This window comes from Plecotus auritus (genome assembly GCF_963455305.1).
Source record: "Plecotus auritus genome assembly, chromosome: X".
NCBI lineage: Eukaryota > Metazoa > Chordata > Mammalia > Chiroptera > Vespertilionidae > Plecotus > Plecotus auritus.
The window spans coordinates 139,923,767-139,950,581 of record NC_137784.1 but is presented as its reverse complement, the minus strand read 5'-3'; the positions used below and the strand labels follow the sequence as shown (position 1 = coordinate 139,950,581).

At 44.9% G+C, this 26,815-nt stretch overlaps 1 protein-coding gene across 2 annotated transcripts; it reads left to right on the top strand.

The window, feature by feature from the left end:
* The first annotated feature begins 589 nt into the window (after positions 1-589).
* On the top strand, positions 590-15,797 carry RGN (regucalcin). 2 transcript variants are annotated; one of them, XM_080653736.1, is made up of 7 exons: positions 590-994; positions 3,672-3,847; positions 5,437-5,619; positions 10,168-10,383; positions 13,314-13,445; positions 14,198-14,352; positions 15,329-15,797. In XM_080653736.1, exons 2-7 carry the CDS (start codon positions 3,679-3,681, stop codon positions 15,377-15,379), a joined length of 906 nt encoding a protein of 301 aa, XP_080509862.1. In that variant the 5' UTR covers positions 590-994; positions 3,672-3,678; the 3' UTR covers positions 15,380-15,797. The 2 variants fall into 2 exon arrangements, with proteins under 2 accessions (XP_080509862.1, XP_080509863.1); XM_080653737.1 differs by lacking the exon at positions 14,198-14,352 and having other exon boundaries at positions 594-994; positions 15,329-15,747.
* The last annotated feature ends 11,018 nt before the right edge of the window (positions 15,798-26,815 follow it).

The following is a 26,815-nucleotide window of genomic DNA, read 5'->3' as shown; positions in this document are numbered from 1 at the left end:
GATTTCACTGATACCTTTGTCAAAAATCAGGTAATGGCCCTAGCCAGCTTGCTCAGTGGATAGAGCCTTGGCCTGCGGACTGAAGGGTCCCAAGTTGATTCCCATCAGGGGCACCAGCGGGGTTGCGGGCTTGATGCCCAGTAGGGGGCGTGTAGGATCCGTGATTCTCTCTCATCTTTGATGTTTCTCTTTCTCTCCCTTCCTCTCTGAAATCAATAAAAATATATTTTAAAATATATTTTAAAAAAAGAGTTGGCCTTAGCATGGCTCAGTGGTTGAGTGTTAACCTATGAACCAGGAGGTCACGGTTTGACTTCTGGTCAGGGCACATGCCCAGGTTGCAGCTCAATCCCTAGTTGGGGTGAGCAGGAGGCAGCCAATCAGTGATTCTCTCTCATCATTGATGTTTCTATCTCTCCTTCTCCTTTCCTCTCTGAAATCAATAAAAACATATTTTAAAAATATTTTTTAAAAAAAGAGTTGGCCTTCAGCCATCATTCTCCATTAGGAAGAGAGGATTTAACTGCTTCGTTCTTTCCTTACTAACCTGTTCGTTGGACCTGACCGTCCACCCAGTCTCCGTCAGGCATTTTAACAACGTTTTGTCTACGAGAGAAACGAGCTTTCCTCCAAACTCCAAAGCTTCGGTTCCCTGGGCTCCACGCCTCTGCCCACCTCCCTGCCCCCGGCGGCTCCGTAGGACTCTCTTCTTCCCCCTCCCCTCACCCCCCACACCCCCTCCCACCCCCGCGATGGCGCAGGAGGACAGCTCTGGGTCCTGCAGGTCCCATCTCCTCCCCTCCACCCTCTGAGTCGCAGCTCCCCACCCCTCCACGGCCTGACCTTTGAGCCACCCAGAAGTCACCCGCCCGCCTCCCCACCCCCTCGCTGCAGAAGAAAGGTTGCGCGACAGCCGAGCTGGTCTCCCACCAGGGCGGCAGGAAGGGCACCGACTGGATCGTTCCGACCACAGGGGCCTGCACGGAGACACCAGGTGGGCTCGACCTTCAGCTCCCAGGCCTCGCTGCCACCTGCGGCCGCAGGGCGCCAGGGCCCCTCCCTGCGCGGGACCCGGGACCCGAGTGCAACGGAGCCGCTTCCCAGCTCCCCGCCCCCCGCCCTGCGGGCCACCCGCTTTCAGCCACGACCCCTTCCTGGGGCCGAGCTCTCCGGAGCCAGGGCAGAAAGAGGACACGTGCCAGCACCCCCCGCCCTCCCCGGTTTGCAGGAGCGAGTGTGGGGTTAAAAGCTGCTGTTGTGCAAGCCCCGTGTCTGATCGCGGGCTTTATCTCAGACACACAGCAGGCGGCCTTGGGGGCCGGGCCAGCTCCAACCGTCAAGGAGGATTGCAAATGCTGAGAGCCGGCAGGTGGTATTGAGGCCTATTTGAGCTGCGCTGTTTCTTTAAAAAAAAAAAAAATGCAGTTTTTCCTGGCCGGTTTGGTTCAGTGGATAGAGTGTCAGCCCAAGGACTGAAGGGCCCTGGGTTCAATTCCGGTCAAGGTCATGTACCTCAGTTGCAGGCTCAATCCCCCTGGGGAAGCGGCCAATCAATGTGTCTCTCACATTGATGTTTCTCTCTCTGTCTCTCCCCTCTCCCTTCCACTCTAAGAATCAATGGAAAAATATCCTTGGGCCCTAGCCGGTGTGGCTCAATGGATAGAGCGTTGGTCTGCAGACTGAAGGGTCCCAGGTTTGATTCTGGTCAAGGGCATGTAGCTTGGTTGCGGGCACATCCCCAGTAGGGGGTGTGCAGGAGGCAGCTGATCGATGTTTCTCTCTCATCGATGTTTCTAACTATCTCTCTCCCTTCCTCTCTGTAAAAAATCAATAAAATATATATTTTTAAAAATATCCTTGGGTGAGGATTAACAACAACAACAATGTTTTTAATGCAGCTTACTGAAGGAAATATTAAACCAAAGATAATTTCCCTCCCCCCATCATTAATGTGCCCATCCATGTGTGAGACCACTTACTTCAAAGCAGATAGATACCCAGGAGAAGAATGAAGAGCAGGCAATTTGGGCATCAGGGCAGAGTTTGGGAGAGAGAAGGCTTTTTTTTAAAAATACATTTTATTGATTTTCTTTACAGAGAGGAAGGGAGAGAGAAAGAGAGTTAGAAACATCGATGAGAGAGAAACATCCATCAGCTGCCTCCTGCACACCTCCCACTGGGGATGTACCCGCAACCAAGGTACATGCCCTTGACCGGAATCGAACCCGGGACCCTTTAGTCCGCAGGCTGACGCTCTATCCACTGAGCCAAACCGGTCAGGGCGAGAGAAGGCTCTCGAAAGTTGCCTGTTTTTCCTCTCCCTTATGGGTTTCTTAGGTCATGTTTTTACTTTTCTGATTTTCCTTCTCCCTGATCGTCGGTCAAAGTCTCTGGCCTGAAGTCCCAGCATAGACTGTCCCTGCCCGCGGACTTCAAAACTCCTTGCCCAGATGGCAGGGTGCCTTTCTAGGTGGCAAGAAATAGCCGAGGGCTGCCAGTTCCCACAAGGGTGCCCACATGGTGTCCCCTTTCCCACCCCTTCCATTGCCTGCATCTGGAAATGGATGTTAGTTCTGATGGAGAGTACCATCAGCCATGAACATATTTTAAAATGCAGCTCAGAAAAAATGCGAAGTGGGAAGGCTCTGGCCTTTGAGTGGTCAGGGAAGTGAATCGACATCAACCCATGGGAAGGCAGCAGGAGAAGGTGACCTGCAGACTCCCAGAGGAGCCAGCAGTGAGGGCGCTCCCCCCTCCCCCCGCCCCCCGTCCGCCTTATCGGCTGGGTTTGGCATGAAGAGCAACCTTGCCACCTCTGAGCTGGCTCTCTGAGGGTCACCAATACCTAGGTGTGGATGTTGGAGTGTCTCTCTCTCTCTAAAAGATAGCTTGGCCTGGCCAGTATTGCTCAGTGGTTGAGCGTTAACCTATGAACTGAGGTCATGATTCAATTCCTGGTCAGGCCACATGCCCAGGTGTGGGCTCGATCCCCAGTGGGAGGTGTGCAGGAGGCAGCCAATTGGTGATTCTCTCTCTTCATGGATGTTTCTCTCTGTCCCTCTCTCTTCCTCTCTGAAATCAATAAAAATATACTCTGAGTGGCCAGATTATTATGATCTCTGAACACATAATAACCTAGCCACTCAGTGTATGTGTGTGTGTGTGTGTGTATATAAATATATATATTAGAGGCCCAGTGCATGAATTCGTGCATGGCTGAGGTCTGGCCCACCTGGCCAGGGGGAGGGGACATAGGCGGTTGGCCGGCCTGCCTGCTGATCAAACTCCTGGTTGAGGGGACAATTTGCATATTAGCCTTTTATTATATAGGATATACACTGAGTGGCCAGATTATTATGATCTCTGAACGCAAAATAATCTAGCCACTCAGTGTATTTAAAAAAATAAAAGATCGCTTGAAAAAAAGCCCTGGTAAGTTGAATGAAGATGTCTCATGCTATCACCTATCAGCTCTTAGTTCTTTTTCAGACACATCTCCTTCGGCCACGTTACATATTTTGTTCTGATTTTGGGCAAGTGCGCCCAGCCTTTCTAGCTCTAATAAAAACAACTCAGTCTGTATTGGGAGCTTACCAGGGTCTCAAGCCAGATGCTGCACTGAATTCACTCCGTGAGATCACATTCCATTTTGTCTCTGTCATCTTCAATAGATCCCCCATGACCATGTGTTCCGTTAAGATTGAGTGTGTCCTGCCGGAGAACTGCCGGTGCGGTGAGTCTCCAGTGTGGGAGGAAGCGTCCAGCTCTCTGCTCTTCGTAGATATTCCTTCAAAGAAGGTTTGCCGGTGGGATTCGCTCAGCAAGCAAGTTCATCGAGTGACTTTGGGTAAGGATGAAGGCCGGGCTCAGATCCACCCAGCCAGCCATCTGTTCTTTGGGGAGGGGAGGTCACTTCGAGTGTCATATCCCCGGGACCTTCATGTTAAAGCCGAATATGCTTTACAACTTTTGGATTGTCAAGCTGTCTGTGTCCTCCACTTTTGTTAATCCTCACCATTGATTTGTAGAGAGAGAGGAAGGAAGGAAGGAAAGAGGAAGGAAAGGAAGGGAGGGAGGGAGGGAGGGAAGGAGGGAGGGGGGGAAAAGAGAGAATGAAACATCAATGTGAGACACATCGATTGGTTGCCTCCTGCACAGACCCTGACCAGAGCTAGGGATCAAACCTGCAACCCAGGTTCATGCCCTAGACCAGGAATCAAACCTGTGACCCTTCAGTGAGAGGGGAGATGCTCTACCCACTGGGAAATATCAGCCAGGGCTGTCGTTCTCCCACTTTGACCCAGGAGTACATTCTGGATGGTCAATACTTCCCTCTTCCTCTGTGAATGAGGGCCCGCGTTCCCCATTTTGTTCCAATAATGAGGTGCTATAGGATCTTTCCTTAACGCCTTCATATAAGAAGCTGGAGACTACTATCTAAATTATTTAATTTAAATAAAGTTTAAATTTTTAAAAATATATTTTATTGATATTTTACAGAGAGGAAGGGAGAGGGATAGAGAGTTAGAAACATCAATGAGCCAAAACCGGTTTGGCTCAGTGGATAGAGCGTCAGCCTGCGGACTGAAAGGTCCCAGGTTCGATTCCGGTCAAGGGCATGTAACTTGGTTGCGGGCACATCCCCAGTGGGAGGTGTGCAGGAGGCAGCTGGTCGATGTTTCTCTCTCATCAATGTTTCTGACTATCTATCACTCTTCCTTCCTCTCTGTAAAAAATCAATAAAATATATTTTTTAGAAACATCAATGAGAGAGAAACATCCATCAGAGGCCTCCTGCACACTCCCTACTGGGGATGTGCCTGCAACCAAGGTACATGCCCTTGACCTGGGACCCTTCAGTCCACAGGCCGACGCTCTATCCACTGAGCCAAACTGGTCAGGGCAAAGTTTAAATTTTTATGTAATTTTTAATGAAATAGGGCCCCTATAAAAGGACAGTCCTGTACTGGAGGGAGAGAAGAATGTCACAAAGCCTCGTTGCTGAAACTACACAGTGTGTCTCTGCATTTCCTGGAGAGCAGACAAATTTAGCATCTCTTGTTCTGTGACTCCCCCCGCCTCCCCCCACCACCACCACCCACAGTTAGCAATCCCTCCTCTGACCTTGATGTGGCGCCTGCCCCAATGTGTGGTGGCTGCTGTGGTTCAACTTCTCTGCTAGACCGGGAGCTTCCAATAGATTGGATTTCACTCACCTTTCTGTGCCTGCTGTCCAGAACGGTGCCTGGAGTTTATTATCGACAAGTATCCCGGGGTTCTGTAGCCTTCATTCCTCAACAGAAGGAAGAGAGCGCACCCTTGTCGAAAGAGCTGCAATTCCTCTTGCAGGCGGCAGGTGTCAGGATAGGCTCACGCGCTGGCTGCTCGGCCCCTGGGCTGCCTGCTGCATCCTGACGGCTGCTTTTGCCTCTGCAGATGCCCCGGTCAGCTCCGTGGCCCTCCGCCAGTCGGGAGGCTATGTCGCCACAGTTGGAACGAAGTTCTGTGCTTTGGACTGGGAAGATCAGTCAGCCATTGTCCTGGCCACCATAGATAAAGACAAAAAAAACAATCGATTCAATGATGGGAAGGTGGATCCCGCTGGGAGATACTTTGCTGGTATGGTTTATCTTTAGCACCTTCTTACTGAGCTTGGCAAAAAACACACAACACTGATAAAAGTCTCACTGCTGTAGTGGTAAAAGTGTCTTGGGTTCTTCTTTAACCTAAAAAAAAAAAAAATCCCATGAGAAAAACTTCAGATAGTCTTTCAGCTCTGTCTCTAACAGAGACTAAAATTTGTATGGTAGTTTTATGGCTTAAATGTTTTAAATAAGCTTTGTTGTTGATGTTTAAATGAGAAATAATTTCAAATTTACAGAAAAAAGTAAGAATTGTAAAAAAAAAAAAAAAGAATTGTACAAACACCTATGTACCCTTTATGTGAATGTACCTATTGTCAACATTGTGTTCCATTTACTCTCTACATCTAAACATTTTTCTCCAGAATCATTTGCAAGTAAGTTGCACATATCACGTGCTTTTACTACTAAAATACTTCTTGTGTTTCATGCTTCCTTTTGGTATCATTTCCCTTCTGTCTAAAGGAGTTCCTTTAGCAAGTATTTTAAAGTAAGTCTACTAGCTATGAATTCTCCTCGTTTCACTTTATATGGGAATGTCTTTATTTCACCCTCATTCTTAAAGGATATTTTCAGTGAAGATAGAATTCCAGGTTGACACTTTATTTTTCTTTCAGCAAATTTAAAATGTCACTTCATTCCGACCTCCATGGCTTCTCATGAAAAATGTATGGTTGCCCTAGCCGGCTTGGCTCAGTGGATAGAGTGTTAGCCTGCGGACTGAAGGGTCCCAGGTTTGATTCCGGCCAAGGGCACATGCCTGGGTTGCAGGCTCAATCCCCAGTGGGGGGCATGCAGGAGGCAGCCGATCAATGATTCTCTCTCATCATTGATGTTTCTATCTCTCTCTCCTTCTCCCTTCCTCTCTGAAATCAATAAAGAAATACATTTAATAAAAAAGAAAAAGAAAAATGCATGGTTATTGAAATCATTTCCCCCCATATTTACTATGTGATTTTTCTTTCATTAATCTCAAGAATTTCTATTTTACTTTAGTCTTCAGAAATTTGACCATGATGTATCTAGGTATAGGTTTCTTTGGGTTTATCCTGTTTTGGGTTTGCTCAGCTTCTTGGATCTATAGTTTTGTGCTTTTCACCAAATTTGAGGAGTTTTGAGCCATTACTTCTTAATTTTTTGGCTTTGTATTCTTTTTCCTCTTCTCTAGGAATCCAGTATGTCAGCTCTTTGGTTGTTGTCCTACAGGTCCCTAAAGCTCTGTTCATTTTTTTCAATCTTTATTATCTCTGTTGGTCAGATTCAAGTAAATTTCTGTTGACTTAACATAATGTACGCCGACCCTTTCCTCTGTCATCTCTTTTCTTCCGTCAAGTCCATCCAGTGAAATTTTTTTAGTTCCGTTGTTTTATTTTTTCACTTCTAAAATTTTCATTTGATTATCCTTTATGTCGTCTATTTCTTTGCTGATAGTTTCTATTTTGAGTTTTATTTCAAGACTGTTTACAAATTGCTCGTAAGAGCTGTTTTAATCTTTGTCAAGTAATTCCAACATCTGTGCCATTTTGCTTTCTGCGTCTGTTGCTTCTTTTCCTATACAAGTTGAGATTTTCATGCTTCTTTGTGTTGCTAAGTAATTTTGGACAGTATCCTGGCCATTTTTACTATTTTTTAAAAATATATTTTATTGCCGAAACCGGTTTGGCTCAGTGGATAGAGCGTCGGCCTGCGGACTGAAAGGTCCCGGGTTCGATTCCGGTCAAGGGCATGTACCTTGGTTGCGGGCACATCCTCAGTGGGAGGTGTGCAGGAGGCAGCTGATCGATGTTTCTCTCTCATCGATGTTTCTAGCTCTCTATCCCTCTCCCTTCCTCTCTGTGAAATATCAATAAAATATATTAAAAAATATATATATATATATATATATTTTATTGATTTTTACAGAGAGGAAGGGAGAGGGATAGAGAGCTAGAAACATCGATGAGAGAGAAACATCAATCATCTGCCTCCTGCACACCTCCTACTGGGGATGTGCCCGCAACCAAGGTACATGCCCTTGACCGGAATCAAACCTGAGACCCTTCAGTCCGCAGGCCGACGCTCTATCCACTGAGCCAAACCGGTTTCGGCCATTTTTACTATTATGTTATGAGACCCTGAGTCTTGTTTAAATCCTGTAAAGAATGTTTATATCTTTGTTTTAGTAAGTAATCTGTATGTTTAGGCTCAGACCTCAGACCACAAGTTCCAACCTGCTTTCTCTTAGGTGCCATTAGGTTTGGTCCCACATGCATGCCACTCGGTGGTCAGTCTGAGACTTAGAATGAATTCTATCCACAGCACCACTCTCAGTGTTTGGTATGCTCATTGGAATCATACCCATGCCTGTACAAGTAGAATATGAGTCCAGATCACAGGCAGTTTTGTGGGGTTGCATTCCTGTGCAACATCCCTCTTCACTCTCTCTGGGTACGTTCCAGCTTGCTGGAGCTCTCCTTTCATTCCTCCAGCCTGAAACCACCCATATCTGTGATTGTGCTCCCTCCAAGGTCAAATGGCAGGAGGACAGAGAGAGAGCGAACATAAAAGCAACCATGTTGGGCTCTGCCCTTTTGGAGCTGTGACTTCACCAAATGGAGCAGAATATTCCCTTCCCTCAGAGATTTGATTCCTGTAGTTTTCTGTTGCTGGACACACTCTACTGTTGCTACCCTTGCTGCAGAATTGCCTGGGGACCGATGTGTGAGAGAATGGAGAGGAGTGGAAACTGCCAGAAGGAGAGGAGTAGGGGGAGCTAGAAGAAGGGAAAGTGGGGATGAATGGTAATGGAAGGAGACTTGACTTGGGGTGGTGAACACACAGTACCATATACACATGATGTGTTGCAGAGTTGTATACATGAAACCTGTATGATTTTATTGGCCAACGTCACCCCAATAAATTCAATTTGAAAAATAACCAGGGTATTTCTCCTACTCCTCTGAACCTCAGGAGTTTTCTTTTCTGATCCTGGAGCCACTGGAGGGTTTCTCTTGGATCTCTGTCTGCACACAGTGCTCCAAGTTCCAGGCTGTACTGAATTCAGTTGCAGGATGCTGGGGCATCCTGGAGGATAAAATGGAGAACTCAACACCAACTAAGTGGTACTTCAAGTTCTGCTGCTCTTCTCTGAGCTTCCTGACATTTACTTCTCTGAGTTCTCAGACAGCTATGACTTGCATTTTTTTAAAATATATTTTATTGATTTTTTACAGAGAGGAAGGGAGAGGGACAGAGAGTTAGAAACATCGATGAGAGAGAAACACCGATCAGCTGCCTCCTGCACACCCCCCACTGGGTATGTGCCCGCAACCAAGGTACATGCCCTTGACCGGAACCGAACCCGGGACCCTTCAGTCCGCAGGCCAACGCTCTATCCACTGAGCCAAACCGGTCAGGGCTATGACTTGCATTTTTTTTTAATATATTTTATTGATATTTTACAGAGAGGAAGGGAGAGGGATAGAGAGTTAGAAACATCGATGAGAGAGAAACATCAATCAGCTGCCTCCTGCACATCTCCCACTGGGGATGTGCCCGCAACCAAGGTACATGCCCTTGACCAGAATCGAACCTGGGACCCTTCAGTCCGCAGGCCGACGCTCTATCCACTGAGCCAAACCGGTTTCGGCATGACTTGCATTTTGACCAAGGTGTATAGTTGTGCTCATTGGGAGAAAATGAGGTTGGTGCGGATGGACTCCTTCTTATCTGGAACTAGAACCTGTGTAGTTTTTTTAAAAATTTCTTTATTGATTAGGGTATCACATATTTGTCCTCATTCCCCCATTCCCATCCCAAACCCCTCCCCACGCATGCCCCCACCCCCCCTGTTGTCCGTGACCACTGGTTAGGCTTATATGCATGCATACAAGTCCTTTGGTTGATCTCTCTCCCCGAACCTGTGTAGTTTTTTTTAATGTATTTTATTGATTTTTTACAGAGAGGAAGGGAGAGGGATAGAGAGCTAGAAACATCGATGAGAGAGAAACATCGATCAGCTGCCTCCTGCACACCTCCCAATGGGGATGTGCCCGCAACCAAGGTACATGCCCTTGACCGGAATCGAACCCGGGACCCTTCAGTCCGCAGGCCGATGCTCTATCCACTGAGCCAAACCGGTTTCGGCGAACCTGTGTAGTTTTGATCTCCACTACAAGCAAGGTAGTTGTCATTTTTCATTATCATATTTTTTTTTATCGATTTCATAGAGGAAGGGAGAGGGAGACAGAGAAACATCAATGATGAGAATCACTGTTCAGCTGCTTTCTGCACACCCCCTACTGGGGATTGAGCCTGCAGCCGGGCGTGTGCCCTGACCGTGACCTTCTGGTTCATAGGTCAACGCTCAACCACTGAGCCACGCCAGCTGGGCGGTAGTTGTCATTTAAAAAAAATATATAGGACCCAGATTGGGATTGTATAAATTCCTTGATTTAATCATGAGAAGGAACCCTGGTAAGAAAAGATAGTGCCGCCATGGGCAAGATGCTGTGGGGCTGAGCTCAGCGGTCTTTGGTTTTTGTAGGCACCATGGCTGAAGAAACGGCCCCAGGAGTTCTGGAGCGGCACCAAGGGTCCCTGTACTGCCTCTTTCCTGACCACCATGTGGAAAAGTACTTCGACCAGGTGGACATCTCCAATGGCTTGGATTGGTCGCTGGACCACAAAATCTTCTATTACATAGACAGCCTGTCCTACTCCGTGGATGCTTTTGACTATGACTTGCAGACAGGAAAGATCTGTATGTACTTTTTCTTTATTTTTCTTAATACTGCTCATATTTTTTCATCTGTATATCATTAGTAAGCTGCCTGTCCCTCCACCCATGGGTAAAGATCCTTACTTTGTCAAATAGAGAGCTGTCTAATGATATTATTCCAGTATGGTAATGATTACACAGACTTGACTATGATGCAGTCAAGCCACAGTTGGCATAATATGGATAGTTCTTTAATCCTCTTTCTTGCCACCATCACTAGAAAGAGGTTTACTGTAGGATGTATTCTCTTCTACCAGGAGGTGCCTAAAGGCAAATAACATACAGTGGAATGATGAAAAGAACAGAAAATTAGAGCTTGGGGTTAATATTTCTTTTTTTTTATATTTATTTGTACTTTAGTTAACAATAGGCAAGGGCTCAGAGACTAACAACCTTTCAAAATGGAAAAGTAACCCTGTCTGGGTGGCTCGGGTGGTTGGAGTGTCATCTCATACACCAAAAGGTTTCAGGTTTAATTCCCAGTCAGGGCACATACCTAGTTTGTGGGTTCGATCCCGGATTAGGAACATATGGGAACAACTGATCAATATTTCTCTCTTGCATCAATGTTTGTATCTCTATCTCTATCTCTATCTCTATCTCTATCTCTATCTCTATCTCTATCTCTATCTCTATCTCTATCTCTATCTCTATCTCTACCTCTACCTCTACCTCTACCTCTACCTCTACCTCTACCTCTACCTCTACCGCTACCTCTATCTCTATCTCTATCTCTATCTCTCCCTCCCTCTCTCTCTAAAAATCAATACATATATATCCTTGGGTGAGGATTTTTTTTAAATGGAAAAGTTTTTTTAAAAAGTAGTTACAGATTGTTCAAGTCCATCAATGGGCTCTAAATGAGCCATAGTTGGAAACGGGGAGGAAGGAATTCTTGAGAAGAATTTAGAAGGGATTACTTGAAACTGTTTCATGAAAGGTGCCAAACCACAAGAGCAAAACCAATAATTAAAAAATTACTTGAAAAATATCACAAGATTCTTGCACAGATCTAATCGGAGGCGAAGCATTCCAGTACAAATGTGTTGTCTTCATTTATTTAGTGCTCTTTTTATGACTGTTTTTACCCATCTTACTTATGCATGGTTTTGCTATTTTTTCCATTGTACCTCACTTTTATCACTGTAATGTCCTGCATTTTGGAGTGTCAAGTTTCTCTGGATTTTGATGTTTTTTGGATACTCTGATTCCCCCCCTTTAAGGCCAGCTAGTTGATTTCAGAATACCCCTCCTTTCAGAAAGAAACTCTTCTAATATTTCATTTTGATAAGGTGATTATGAAGCATTAGTCAGGCAGAAACAGAACTCATACATTGTACTAGTTTTTGTGAATGGTCACGTGGCACCTTTGAGTTGCCTTCTAGATCTTGGGGTTAATCAAAGTAGGCATTTTTGTAAGTAAAACTACAAAGGTCTAACCACAGGCTGAAGCACAGGGTGTCCCAAAAAATGTATACACACTTTAACAGCTGATAGCTCAATTTTGTAAATGCAATGTATTTTATTTTTTATATATATTTTATTGATTTTTTTACAGAGAGGAAGGGAGAGGTATAGAGAGTTAGAAACATCGATCAGCTGCCAAGGTACATGCCCTTGACCGGAATCGAACCTGGGACCCTTCAGTCTGCAGGCCGACGCTCTATCCACTGAGCCAAACCAGTTAGGGCAATGAAATGTATTTTAATAAACACTGCCTTTATAATTATTCAAAGTGCGTGTATACATTTTTTGGGGCACCCTATATATCTGAGGTGGTCATGCAGGGGTTCAATTCAGGTCAGCCTCAAAAATATCTATTGGTATTATATATATATATATATATATATATATATTTATTATATAAATATATATATATATATTTATTATATAAATATATAAAAATATATATATATGTATATATATATATTTCAAAGAGGAAGGGAGAGGGAGAGAGAGATAGAAACATCAATGATGAGAGAGAATCATTGATTGGCTGCCTCCTGCAAGCCTCCTGCTGGGGATCAAGCTGGCAACCTGGGCATGTGCCCTTGACCGGAATCAAACCCGGGACCCTTCAGTCCGCAGGCCAATGCCCTGTCCATTGAGCCAAACTTCTAGGGCATATTGGTATTTTATTAAGAATTCTATTTCCTGCCAAAACCGGTTTGGCTCAGTGGATAGAGCGTCGGCCTGCGGACTGAAGGGTCCCGGGTTCGATTCCGGTCAAGGGCATGTACCTTGGTTGCGGGCACATCCCCAGTGGGGGGTGTGCAGGAGGCAGCTGATCGATGTTTCTCTCTCATCGATGTTTCTAGCTCTCTATCCCTCTCCCTTCCTCTCTGTAAAAAATCAATAAAATATATTTTAAAAAAATCACAATTAGGTTTAAAAAAAAAAAAAAGAATTCTATTTCCTGCCTGGCCGGTGTGGCTCAGTGGTTGTTTGATTCCCAGTCAAGGACAGATGCCTGGGTTGCAGGCTCAATCCCCAGTAGGGGCTGTGCAGGAGGCAGCTGATCAATGAATGATTCTCTCTCATCATTGATGTTTCTATCTCTCTCTCCATCTCCCTTCCTCTCTGAAATCAATTTTTAAAAAAGAATTCTGCTTTCTTTTTTCTCTCCTCTGAAAGCTTCTACAGACATGCCTGTACCCAAACTAGAGGATGAATCCACCCCAAATCATGTGGTCAAAATCCTTTGTTGAGGGGTACCCATCACATTTGTGGTCATTGTTTAGAGTTAGGAATCCTTTTGAACCATCCCACCTGTGGTTCCCACACACCAGAACCCAGATAAGCCGAAGTGATCAGTATCTATAATCACTTGATTGCTCATTGTTTGATGCTTAGTATTGAGTAGCTTGTTGTTTTGGGGTGTGTGTGTGTGTGTGCTTTTTTTCAAACCGTAGCCAACCGCAGAAGTGTTTACAAGCTGGAGAAGGACGAACAAATCCCAGATGGAATGTGTATTGATGCTGAGGGGAAGCTCTGGGTGGCCTGTTACAATGGAGGAAGAGTGATTCGTTTAGATCCTGAGACAGGTAGGTTCACAGCACAATGGAAAATCCCCGTCATGTCTAGAAAACACCAGACACTAGGGACTGGAGAAAATTCATTATTAATGAAGTTAGACAGCAATATACAGGGTATCCCCCAAACTGAATACACACTATAACAGCTGATAGCTCAATTTTTTAAAATATATTTTTTATTCATTTCAGAAAGGGAGTGAGAGAGAAATAGAAACATCAATGATGAGAGAGAATCATGGATTGGCTGCCTCCTGCACACCCCTACTGGGGATCAAGCCTGCAACCCGGGTATGTGCCCTGACTGGAATCGAACCTGGGACCCTTCAGTCCGCAGGCCAACGCTCTATCCACTGAGCCAAACCGGCTAGGGCCTGATAGCTCAATTTTGAAAATAAAATATGTTTTAATAAACACTGCCTTGATAATTATTCAAAGTGTGTGTATACATTTGGGGGGGACACCGTATATCCACTACCCCAAGACTTTTCCTGTATCCCTTTGTAAAATCAAGTGGATGATTTTAGAAATAAAGTCCAAATATATAGCCCCAGATTTATAGTCAGAACTTCTTTTCCTGTGCAGATAAGTCCTTTTGCTCAAAACAAATAAATCGTCAAGGAAGGTAGGTGCAATACATGGTTGAAATGTGACCTCCACCATCTTCTTTAAACTCTTCCATTACTCTGTAAAGGGTCCTGAAAGCTTTTGCAGGTTGGAAATTTGCTAGAAGTAGACTTTAAATAAAATATTTGGTGCTCTAGGGAAAAGACTCCAAACTGTGAAGTTGCCTGTCGATAAAACAACCTCATGTTGCTTTGGAGGGAAGGATTACTCTGAAATGTACGTGACCTGTGCCCGGGATGGAATAGGCCCTGAGGGTCTTTTGCGGCAACCTAAAGCTGGTGGAATTTTCAAGGTGATCTGGCTATTTCTTTTCGTTAAGGATGAGGTGGGAGATCCCCAGTTAAGTATAATCAAGTGATCGGTGCTTTTTCATACTTCCAAGACACAATTCCATTTAGCATTTTAAGCTCATCATGCTACACTGAAAAACATTTTCCTTAGGTTTTATAGACTGAAAGTTATCTGAAGTCCAGGACAATATTTTTAGACTCCTTTCACAGTCCTTAAAAATAAATTTTACTTCAGTAGTGTTTGCTGAAATTCTATAAATCAATAGAATGAGCTTGGAAAACCAGTATTTGAAACATGTTTATAAGATCAGTTGATTATCCCGGCCAGTGTGGCTCAATGGTTGAGCATCAGCCTATGAACCAGGAGGTCACGGTTGGATTCCCAGTTTGATTCAGGATTTGATTCCCAGTCAGGGCACAGGCCCTCAGGGCACATACCCAGGTTATGGGCTCAATCCCCAGTGTGGGGGGGGGTCGTGCAGGAGACAGCCAATCAATAATTCTCTCCCATCATTGATGTTTCTATCTCTCCCTCTCCCTTCCTCTCTGAAATCAATAAAAATATATAATGAATAAATAAATAAATAAGATTAGTTGATTGTTTTGATGTCACAAGAATATTTTCAGGTTTTTAACTTTTTTGCAACAAAACAAATACTGATAAAAAGTATAGACCTTTTGAGCTGAAAAGAAATTTAGAAATCATTTGGTTCAAATCCCTTTCTTAATAGCTGTGGAAGTTATAGAAATAAATTCAGCTTTAAATCCCAGTTAGTTGTAAATGGTTGCTAGTTAGATTATTATCTGTGTGAAAAATTGGGTTAGGTCATAAATACCTAATCAAGTAATTCCTTTTTGTGATAGGGAATAAAATAAGAATAATAGGTGGTTAAATATATAATGTGAATCATAAAAGTGCTTTTGAAAAATACCTGTGGATTACTTTTTATCACAGTTTCTCTTTTCTTTTTTTAACAGATAACTGGCCTGGGGGTCAAAGGAATTCCTCCCTATCCTTATGTAGGCTAAGTGACAGGCCTTCTTTCCTACTGGAGGAAACTTTGCAGATAGCAAGAAAATTCTGGAGCTGACATTTCAATCTAGTTACCAAAAAATGAAGCAATGATGTTATAACAGAATTACATTTTTATTTACTCTTTTTTAAATGTAGAGATTTTTAACAAGGAGTGGCAGGTGGGTTTGATAACATACTATAAGGCCTTCTGCAAAGGTACTATAAAAATGTCAAGAATTGTTCAACTATCAACGAGCCTCTTGATTCTTTACAAATTGCTGGTGGACAGCAGCAGAGGGAAGAGACTGTACTTGTTCTTTATTCTGCATTTCATACTTAAAGCTTCAAACTAATAAAAAGCAATCTGGTAAAGATTTACTACAATTATGTTCCTTTATATTTTCATCATCCTATCTAATAAAAGAGTAATATGCAAATTGACCTACCTCAGCTATACCCACCAGCCACGCCCACCAGCCAATCAGGAGGGAATATGCAAATAAACCCAACCAAGATGGCTACCGCCACAGAGAGCAGGAGGGAGGCTTGGGTTTCCCTGGCAATGGAGGAAGCCAAGCTTCTGCAGCCCTGGCCAGCCCAGGCCTCCGCTTAAGGCTACAAAGTTTCAATTATAGAAGATACATAAATCCAAACAGCAAAGGCTGCCGCCACAGAGCAAGCAGAAGGCTTGGCTCCACTCCAGGCTACAAAGTTTCAATTGTAGAAGATAAATAAACTCCAGATACCAGGGCCTCCGCTTGGGTCACCAGGGGGCGTGGCCAGCCTGCAAACCACCACAGGCCCCTCACCCAGGCCGCCCCACGCCCCAAGGGAACCCCCACCCTGATCCAGGACACCCTTCAGGGCAAACCCCCACCCATGCACCAGGCCTCTATCCTATCTAATAAAAGAGTAATATGCAGATTGACCATCACTCCCAACACACAGATGGCTGCTCCATGTGGTCAAAGAGCCTGCCCCCATGTGGACACAAGATGGCCACCACAAGATGGCCAGCAAGGGAGGGCAGTTGTGGGCAATCAGGCCAGCAGGGGAGGGTAGTTGGGAGGGACCAGGCCTGCAAGGGAGGTCAGTTGGGGGCGATCAAGCCTGCAGGGGAGGGCAGTTAGGGGTGACCAAGCCAGCAGAGGAGGGAAGTTGGGGGCAACCAGGCCTGCAGGGGAGGGCAGTTAGGGGTGACCAGGCCTGTAGGGGTGGGCAGTTAGGGGCAAACAGGCTGGCAGTGGAGCAGTTAGGCATCAATCAGGCTGGCAGGGGAGTGGTTAGGGGGTGATCAGGCTGGCAGGCAGAAGTGGTTAGGGGCAATCAGGAAGGCAGGCAGGTGAGCAGTTGGGAGCCAGCAGTCCTGGATTGTGAGAGGGATGTCCGACTGCCTGTTTAGGCCCGATCCCACTGGGCCTAAACGGGCAGTTGGACATCCCTTGAGGGGTCCCAGATTGGAGAGGGTGCAGGCTGGGCTGAGGGACAACCCCCCTGTGCACAAATTTCGTGCACCGGGCCTCTAGTAATCATATAAAATGTGCTGCAATGATAACCTACCTTCATCTTACTCTTCCTATATGTTATTTTAAAAATAAAATATTGCGCCAAAACCGGTTTGGCTCAGTGGATAGAGCGTCAGTCTGCGGACTGAAAGGTCCCAGGTTCGATTCCGGTCAAGGGCACGTAACTTGGTTGCGGGCACATCCCCAGTAGGAGGTGTGCAGGAGGCAGCTGATCGATGTTTCTCTCTCATCGATGTTTCTAACTCTCTATCCCTCTTTCTTCCTCTCTGTAAAAAATCAATAAAATATTTTAAAAAAATAAATAAATAAAATAAAATATTGCAAAAAATAAAATAAAATATTGCTAGAGGATGTGAATTAAACACTTTGGCAACATCCATGGTTCCAACTGCCACATAGTAGATATAAAAGTAACATATTACTTTGGAAAGAATATTTTTAAAATAGCTTTATTGAGTTATAATTGACTTATACATACTTAAAGTACACAATTTGATAAGTTTGTTTCCACAAGCAAGATAATGAATCTATCCACTACCCCAAGACTTTTCCTGTATCCCTTTGTAATCCTTTCCTTTGGTTCCTCTGTATGCCTGCTCCCATCTCCAGGAAATCACTTATCTGATCTATATCACTATACATAAGCCTTAAAATTTCTTTTATTTGTACTTTTAAAAAATATTTTAGATATTTTAGTTCTTTTAGCATTCCATATAAATTTTAGAATCAGCTTGACTATATCTACAAAAAATTCTGCTGCAATTTTAATTAAATTGCTTTAAATCTGTAGAATAATTTGGAGAAATTGACATCTTTACTATTTTGAGTCTTCTAATCCAGGAACACAGCATGTCTTTCTAATGATTTAGTCTTCTTTGATTTTTTCAGTTATAGTTGACATACATTCTTCCATTTCTTTCATCAGCATTTTGTAAGTTTCAGCATGCAGATCTTAGACATGTTTTGTTAGATTTATATCCAAATATTTCATTATTTGGAGCTATTGTAGATATGATTATTTAAAAATTGTTTGTTTCCAATTGTTCATTCCAAGTATGATTGGTGTTTGTAGATTGACCTAGAATCTGACTTTGCTAAACTCATTAGTTCTAAGAGTATTTCTGTAGCTTCTCTGGAATTCTTTGGATCTATAAATATGTCTTCTGTGAATAAAGACAGCTATATTTCTTCCTTTACAATTTGCATATTTGTATTTCTTTTTCTTGCCCTATTGCACTGACTAAGACTGTTAGTACTATGTTGAATAGGAATAGTAAAAGTGGATATCCTTGCCTTGTTCCTAATCTTAGGAGAAAAGCATGCAGTCTTTCTTCATTAAATATGATGTTAGCTGTAGGTCTGTTTGTAGATGCCCTTTCTCAGGTTGAGAAAGTTCTCCTCTAGTTTGCTGAAAGGTTTTTTTAAATTTTTGTTTTGGATGTATTTTAAATGCTTTTTTTTCTTTATTGATAAGGTTATGTGGTTTTCCTTCTTTAGGTATTATTATGATAGATTTTTGCATTCCTGGAATAAACCCCCCTTGGTGATGGTATATTAGTCTTTTTATATATTGCTGGATTCAAACTTCTAACAATTTTTTTGAGGGTTTTTGCATCTATGTTTATCAGAGATATTGGTGTCTAGTTTTCTTTATTTCTACCATCTTTGGTATTGATATCAGTATAATATGAGTTAGGAAGTATTTCCTCCTCTTCTGTTCTATGGAAAAGATAGTGTGTATTTATTGTTATTTATTCTTTAAATAATTGGCAAAATTCACCAGTGAAACCATTTGGACCTGGAGATTTCTTTTTCAGAAAGTTTTAAAACTTTCCTTAGTAATTATAGGGCTACTCAGGTTATATTTTTACTCTAAAGTCTAGTTTGTCCAGTTTTCTTTTAGTTCATGTTTGCATGGTATATCTTTTTCCATACCCTTACTTTTAAAGTACCTATACTAATATATAAAAACCCTGGGTCCATCATGACAGGAGGCTCGACCAACTGGAAGTCAGTCCTGCAGTCAGTGCTGGGTTGCTGTGGTGACCCAGCACTGACTGCTGTGGCTGCAGGTGCAGTGACCCAGCACTGACTGCTGAGGGGGCTGTGAATCAGGCCCAGAGAGAGGCTGAAGGGAGAAGTAGGGTCTGATCCGTAGCCTCTGTGGCAGCTGTTGATCAGCACTTGCCTCTCTCTTTCTCTCTCAGTCTGGCCAGCAGCCATGCCTCCATTTCTCTCCAGGCCTCCACCAAGGCTGCTGATCAGCCCCTCCTTTCTGATAAGGCCCCATTGATAGGCCCAGAGACACTGACTGGCATAGAAACCGACCAATCAGAACCAAATTGGCTGGCAGAGGAGGGCAGTTGGGGGCGAGATCAGGCCTGCAGGGGAAGGCAGTTAGGGGTGATCAGGCAGGCAGAGGCAGTTAGGGGCCTAAGCCAGCAGTCAGACATCCCTCTCACAATCTGGGACCACTGGCTCCTAACCACTCACCTGCCTGCCTGCCTGATCACCCCTAACCCCTCTGCCTGACTGCCTGGTAGCCCCTAACCTCTCTGCCTGCCTGCCCAATTGGAGAGGATGCAGGCTGGGCTGAGGGAACCCCCCTCCATGCACAAATTTTGTGCACCAGGCCACTAGTCTATATATATAAAAGCCTAAGTGATCATTCAACCATTCAACTGGTAGCTATGATGTGCACTGACCACCAGGGGGCAGATGCTCAATGCACAGGCATGGAAACATGGAACAGACTGATGAATCTCAGAGGGAAGGGAGGAGGGGGGAGGGTGGGAAGAGATTAACCAAAGATCTTATATGTATACTAGAGGCCCAGTGCACCAATCTTGTGCACTGGTGGGGTCTCTCCACCTGGCCTGCGGGGATTGAGCCGAAACCAGCAGTCTGACATCCCCCGAGGAGTCCCGGATTGTGAGAGGGTACAAGCCAGGCCTAGGGATCCCATCAGTGCACAAATCTATGCACCAGGCCTCTAGTATCATTATATTTGAAGTGAGTTTCTTTTTAAAAAAATCAGTCTGCTTTTTTAAAAGTCCCACATCTCAGGGAACCCCAATCTTGGATGACAGGTCATCTTATACAGCCTGTATTAGTAATATCATGAATATTTTTTTCACCCAGGGATGCTCTGAAGCACACTATAGGGCACCTCCCCCACAGACACACACACACACACACACACACACACACACACACTCACTCACTCTCACCACTAGGCTAGTCTCTTAACCGTGATCTCCTGATTCATAGGTTGACACTCAACCACTGAGCCATGCTGGTTGGGCAATCCCTTAATTCTTGATTGTCAGGGTCTGTGAAGGGTCTGAGATATTACCCTCTTAGAAGCTAACAAGTGTTATAGATGCTGACAGAAGACACAAGACTCCTGGAGCAGACACCAAGGATGTGTCTCTCATGGCACAGCAAGCAACATGTACAGCATATTGACTCCCATGTCCTTTAAGTCCCACAGGGGTGACACAGAGGGGCCATGATGGATGCTGGATATTCAGTTGGTTTACATCACAGCCAAGAAATGCTAAGCTTGAGAAAGTCAGCCTGCTCTTTGTCCTAGAGGGAAGCATTATCTCATTCCTTAAGGTTGCTTGCTGTCCACACAGCCCTGAGAAATGGCCAAGGTAATGTAGGGTCAGAGCTATGTATTCTTAGCCAGAAAGTAGTCTAAGGCCAGGCTACCATACTGCAACCCACACAAAATAATTTAGACTGACTTGCAGATATTTGGTGTTACTGTCAATAAGACGAGGGGGCAATATGTGGGTCCAAAAGCAAACCCTTCCCCAATGGAGAGACATTTTGTTCATCAGTCTTTCCCCATATACAAATATGTAACCCAAAGTGACATGATTCATTTAATTTCAGAACTTGTTGTTCAACTTGACTAGGATCATCATTACATTGGTTTGATTAAATCCCATGGGTGGTTTCATCCAAGGCTTGTAGCCCAATTGCTAAACATGGTGTAATCTGAGGCGACTCAGGTATCAGGAGAAGCAGATGAGTTTGTATCATTCAGATCTAAACAATATCATGCTGGCCCATGTGTTTGTACAGACATGAGGGATGTCCATGTTCAGGAGTTGACATGATGGCATCAGGCACAGCAGAATTGTTTATGTCTGGCCACGTTCACACGAGTTTTTCTGGGCTTTTTATTTCTAGGAAGTGATGACCAACCTGTAATCAGGTCAGATTGCAGGCCGCACCTGCTGCTTGACTCTGGGAGACCATATGATTCTTTTATCAGGCTGTAGTGCTCAGTCTAGGGGACAAAGAGCATTAACACTCTTCCCATCTTGCACCTCTCAAGGTTTAAGGCGTTCTTTCCCCAAGTACACTCTGTCCACTGCCATGAAATTGGTCTGTTTCATCCCAATGCCTATAACTTCACTTTTATCTGATCATCCCCTACTTGCACCTGACCTTTCATCCAGAAAGGTCAGGTGCAAGAGGATCAAAGATACTTTTATAACATTTACAGATTTTTTAATGTCTTCTATCTTGGTCAGTGTGGACCACTGGAAGGGAACTCAGTGAACAGAGTACTCAGTCAAGTGGTAATTGTCTTTATGATCTAAGACTGTGTCCATCCAACAAGAGAAGTCTTACCCCACGCTTCACTCTACAGTAATCCTATGATCTAGGACCATGTCCATCCAACAAGAGAAGTCTTACCCCACGCTTCACTCTACAGTAATCCTATGATCTAGGACCATGTCCACCCAACAAGAGAAGTCTTACCCCACGCTTCACTCTACAGTAATCCTATGATCTAGGACCATGTCCACCCAACAAGAGAATCTAGGTGACTGAACCATAATTCAATTCAAATCCCCTAGGCCCCTTTTGAGCTGAGCTGTCACCTGGAGGTTATGAACTATGCTGGCCTGGGATTGCTGTGAGAGGAAGGAAAGATACATCATGTCCAAGAATGGGCTGAATCCCGAATTTTCAAAATAGGTCTCTATAATCTACCCCTTTTGTCCTGATCTTTATCCAGGAGGTGACCCCTTTCGGGGGACATCCACATTCTGTGATCAAATTGCCTTACTATGGTATGTGGATCAGGAGGAGGTGAGAGAGGTAGAGTCTGAAATCCTTTTTAGTCCATTTTGTAGGAAGCTGCTTAATGTTCAACAATATTAGATATCTGCTGATGGTAGGGAGCTGGAATGTCTACCAAATACTTTGACTATTGGCCCATTGTTAGATACATCACTGTCAGACTGCAAACCATCTGCATCCTATCTAATAAAGAGGGAATATGCTAATTGACCATCACACCCTCACAAAGATGGTGGCGCCCACAGCCAATAAGGAGGGGATATGCTAATTGACTGCCATGCCTTCAAAGATGGCGGTGCCCAGTCCCCTCAGCCCCGCTGGGGCGGCAGGCGCATGGCACAGCCAGGCCCGCCCCCAGGCAGGTCTGGCCACTCTGTGCACCTGCCTCTGGAGTCCCCCAGTTTCCTCAGCCCCCCAGCCTCCCAGGGCCGGGCCGAAGCACAGGCAAGCCTCGGATGGCGGCTGCCCAGATGCCCAGGGCTGCCCAAGGCTCAGATAACCAGGGCTGGCTGAGGCTTGTGCTGCCGGCAGTGGCAGCAGCAGAGGTGTGATGGGGGCATCACCTTCCCCTGATTGCCGGGTCGCCTCCCACCCCTGAGGGCTCCCGGACTGTGAGAGTGGGCAGGCTGGGCTGAGGTAACCCCCCTCCAGTGCATGAATCTTCATGCACCGGGCCTCTAGTTAGAAACATGAGTCTTTTACAGTGTCCAGTCTTTGATGGTGGATGCATTGCCATGTCCAGGAGGCAAAGGCAGTTGGCTCCACCAGCAGTTTAATTCCAGATGGTCTTATGGGAGAGCAGGCCCTTACTATGGGCGTCTACATGAGTCACCCAAATTGACCTCAACTGCTAACCATCTATTACTGATCCCCACAGGCCCCCATCATTGTCCCCAGAAACCCCATCACTCTAGCCAGAAACCCTCTGTCAAAGTCTCTCAGGCCCCCAAACCTCAAATCAAGTTCCAATTTATTGTCAACTGCTGTGAAGCTGCTTCTGAGAACCCCTTCTATTCCTGGTCCCCACTCCTAAGATCACCTTTCTAAGGGGCTGCTGTTTTTTCAGAGGTGCAGTAAGTTTCTGCCCAGCATGGGAAAGTTAAATTGCACCAAAGTTGTGATTTTCAAACTTTTTAAAGTATCACGAGCCTTTTTAAAAACAGATAAGGTGAGGGTGGGCGGCTACTCATGGAATTTGGTTTTCCTTGCTAAGCAAAACAAGGGTCAGTCAAGGACAAGACTCCTCCTTTCCTGCAACCGGTCGCCCCATCCCCAGCTCAAGCAAACATGCTTATTGGATGATAAGCATGTCAATCAAAGCAAGACCCTACCCTCAACTGCCAAAAGACAAGAGCTACTCCGCAAGGCTCAGATGTTTTCACTGGTTCAAAAGGGTCAAGTCTCCATTCCCGCACCCGGTGCTGGGAGGTGGGTGGGTCCAGACCCCGCGCTCACAGACAGGTCGAGGTGTCAATCAGCCCTCAGCCCAGCCTGGGCTTTAGGAGCAAGAGCTCTTGATTGGCTTGTCTGCTGCCTTTCAGCTGGAGAGCCCACCCTCTAAAGGTGTCAACGCTGCTCTGAGGAACAGCTGATTTACACCAGAGCCCACAGATCTGTCACAACGGGCTCCGCCTCTTCCCGGACGTCTAAGGACACAGAGACAGGCGGGCCTGCAGAGTGGGTCTGAGCCCATCCCCCGCCGCCGCTTTCTGCTGATCCTTTTAAGGTGTTCTGTTCTGTTGCCCAGTCCCACCCAGGCAGGCAACCGAGGCGATGGAGCAATGTTGATTTCCCCGACTGTGAGCAGCGAGGCGGGGCGGGGTGGGGGGGCGGGGCGAGGAGTAGTCTCTGCGCAGCCGCATTAGGGAAAACAAAAACCTGGAGCGGGTCCAAAATACTTTCAAAGATTAAGTCAAAGCGCCCGCTATTTTGTTGTTCACTTGTCGCCTTTAGAGATTGGCTTTCATTCAGACCGCCCAAGTTGAATCTTGGCGTGGGACATTTATCCGCGTATGCGCATGTGTGTGACTTTTTGAAAATATATTTAAATTTTCTGTAGTTGTGTTTTCTGTAAGAGTACGTAATACAACTCTAGTTTAAAATTAAAAAATAAATGTAGTAAAAAGAACCATAACTAATAATCTATTATTGGTTGCACAATATAAAAAATAAGAACTTTATCAATAACCTAGATTGTGATGGGAGTGAGTAAAAGTGTAGAGTTTAGGAATACTATTGAAGTTGTTGTTATCAATTTAAAATAGGATGTTATAATTTAAAATACTTAAAGCTTCATGGTAACCACTACAAAAAAACCCTGTGGCCCTGACTGGTTTGGCTCAGTGGATAGAGCGTCGGCCTGTGGACTGAAGGGTCCCGGGTTCGATTCCAGTCAAGGGCATGTACCTTGGTTGCGGGCACATCCCCGGTGGGAGGTGTGCAGGAGGCAGCTGATCGATGTTTCTAACTCTCTTTCTCTCTCCCTTCCTCTCTGTAAAGAAAATCAATAAAATATATATATTTTTAAAAACCTGTGGTAATTACACAAAAGAACATGAAAAAGATGTCAAAGCATACTGATACCAAAATACCTCAAAACACACCAAAGAAGGCAGCAGCGAAAACAACAACCACACACAAAAACAAACAGCCAAAGACAGCAGCAGAAGAAACAAGGAACAACAGATCTACAAACCAGCCAGAAAACACTCACCAAGATAGCAAGAGTAACTCCTTCCCTACCAATAATTACTTTATACATAGATTAATTCTCCAATTGAAAGACATAGAAGGGCTGAATGAATTTATTTTTTAAAAAATACATTTTATTGATATTTGACAGAGAGGAAGGGAGAGGGATAGAGAGTTAGAAACATCGATGAGAGAGAAACATCGATCAGCCGCCTCCTGCACACTCCCTACTGGGGATGTGCCCGCAACCAAGGTACATGCCCTTGACCGGAATCGAACCTGGGACCCTTCAGTCTGCAGGCTGACGCTCTATCCACTGAGCCAAACTGGTTTCGGTGGGGCTGAATGAATTTAAAAAAAAAAAAAACACCAAGAGCCAACAATATGCTGCCTACAAGAGACTCATTACAGTTGTTTGTATGGAAAACAAATAATAATTCAAGAATAAACTGCTGCACGTATAACTGTAAACCTACTTTTGCCCTACAATGTATAGCCTGAGGGTGAAGGGCTGGAAAAAATATTTCAAGCACATGGTAGTGGGGGAAAGCAAGTGCAGCCATACTTACGTCAGAGAAAATAGACTTTTAACTAAAGATGGTAAATTTTATTAATCAAAACTCTTTTTTCAGGGTCAGATCCCAAACCGATCCATCTGAGCTTGTTTTTCAAAATGAAAGCTTCCCCCAAAGAGGCCACTTTGTAGGGTGAGTGGAATTTTCTGGAAAGGGGAGAAAGTGGATTCCACATAAGAAAAATGGTGGCTCAGAGGCTGGATAGTGTGTGTAGAGAGTATTTTTCTTTAAAATGGAATCTGTTTGGATCTACTCCCCACCCCCACTCCTAACACCAGTCCTGCCCCATCTTTTTTTTAAAATATATTTTATTGATTTTTTACAGAGAGGAAGGGAGAGGGATAGAGAATTAGAAACATCGATGAGAGAGAAACATCGATCAGCTGCCTCCTGCACACCTCCCACTGGGGATGTGCCCGCAACCAAGGTACATGCCCTTGACCGGAATCGAACCTGGGACCCTTCAGTCCGCAGGCCAACGCTCGATCCACTGAGCCAAACCGGTCAGGGCCATGCCCCATCTTGATGGGGTTAGGGTTTCTGAAGAATTCCTTCTTCCTCCCCTTCCTTCCCTCCCTCTCTCCTTTTCTCTCTCTTACTCCTTCTTTCTCCTCCTCCTCCTTCCTCTCCCTGCATCTCTCTCATTAAAATAAAGACCCAGTTTATTTTTTGTTTAATTCCTGTCAGCATGACCACAATTAAAAGGACAGCCCTAACCGGTTTGGCTCAGTGGATAGAGCGTCAGCCTGCGGACTGAAGGGTCCCGGGTTCGATTCCGGTCAAGGGCATGTGCCTGGGTTGCGGGCACATCCCCAGTAGGGGGCGTGCAGGAGGCAGCTCATCGATGTCTCTCTCTCATCGATGTTTCTAAATTTCTATCCCTCTCTCTTTCTCTCTGTGAAAAATCAATAAAATATATTTAAAAAAAAAAAAAAAAAAAAAAAAGGACAACACAGCCCCTGCAGTTTGGGTGTGCTGTGGAGGGGAGAAACTCACCAATCAATGTAGAGAATGAACAGTAAGGGGGTGGAATTTCAAAGAAGGAAGTCCTCTTTGAGAAGCTGATAGTTAGCAAAACCTTGAAGGAGACCAGGGAGGCGAGAATAAAAAGACAAGGCCGGTGTGCCTCTGATTGACACCTCGTGGCATCATCAATGGCTGTTCTTTTCCTAAACTTCCGCTGAGACCCTGCATCCTCATTCCGACCCTGGCAGAGTTCCCCAGACCCTCTCTACATTTGAGACGACGGACTCCCAGAATCCTGCAGCTCTGACGGGTTTGGCTCAGTGGATAGAGCGTTGGCCTGCGGACTGAGGGGTCCCAGGTTCGATTCCGGTCAAGGGCATGTGCCTTGGTTGCGGGCACATCCCCAGTGGGAGGTGTGCAGGAGGCGGCTGATCAATGTTTCTCTCTCATCGATGTTTCTAGCTCTATCCCTCTCCCTTCCTCTCTGTAAAAAATCAATAAAATATATTTAAAAAAAAAAGAATCCTGCAGCTCTTCTGACTACTACTGAAGGCCCCAACTGGCCTAAGTAGGTTTACAAACCTTG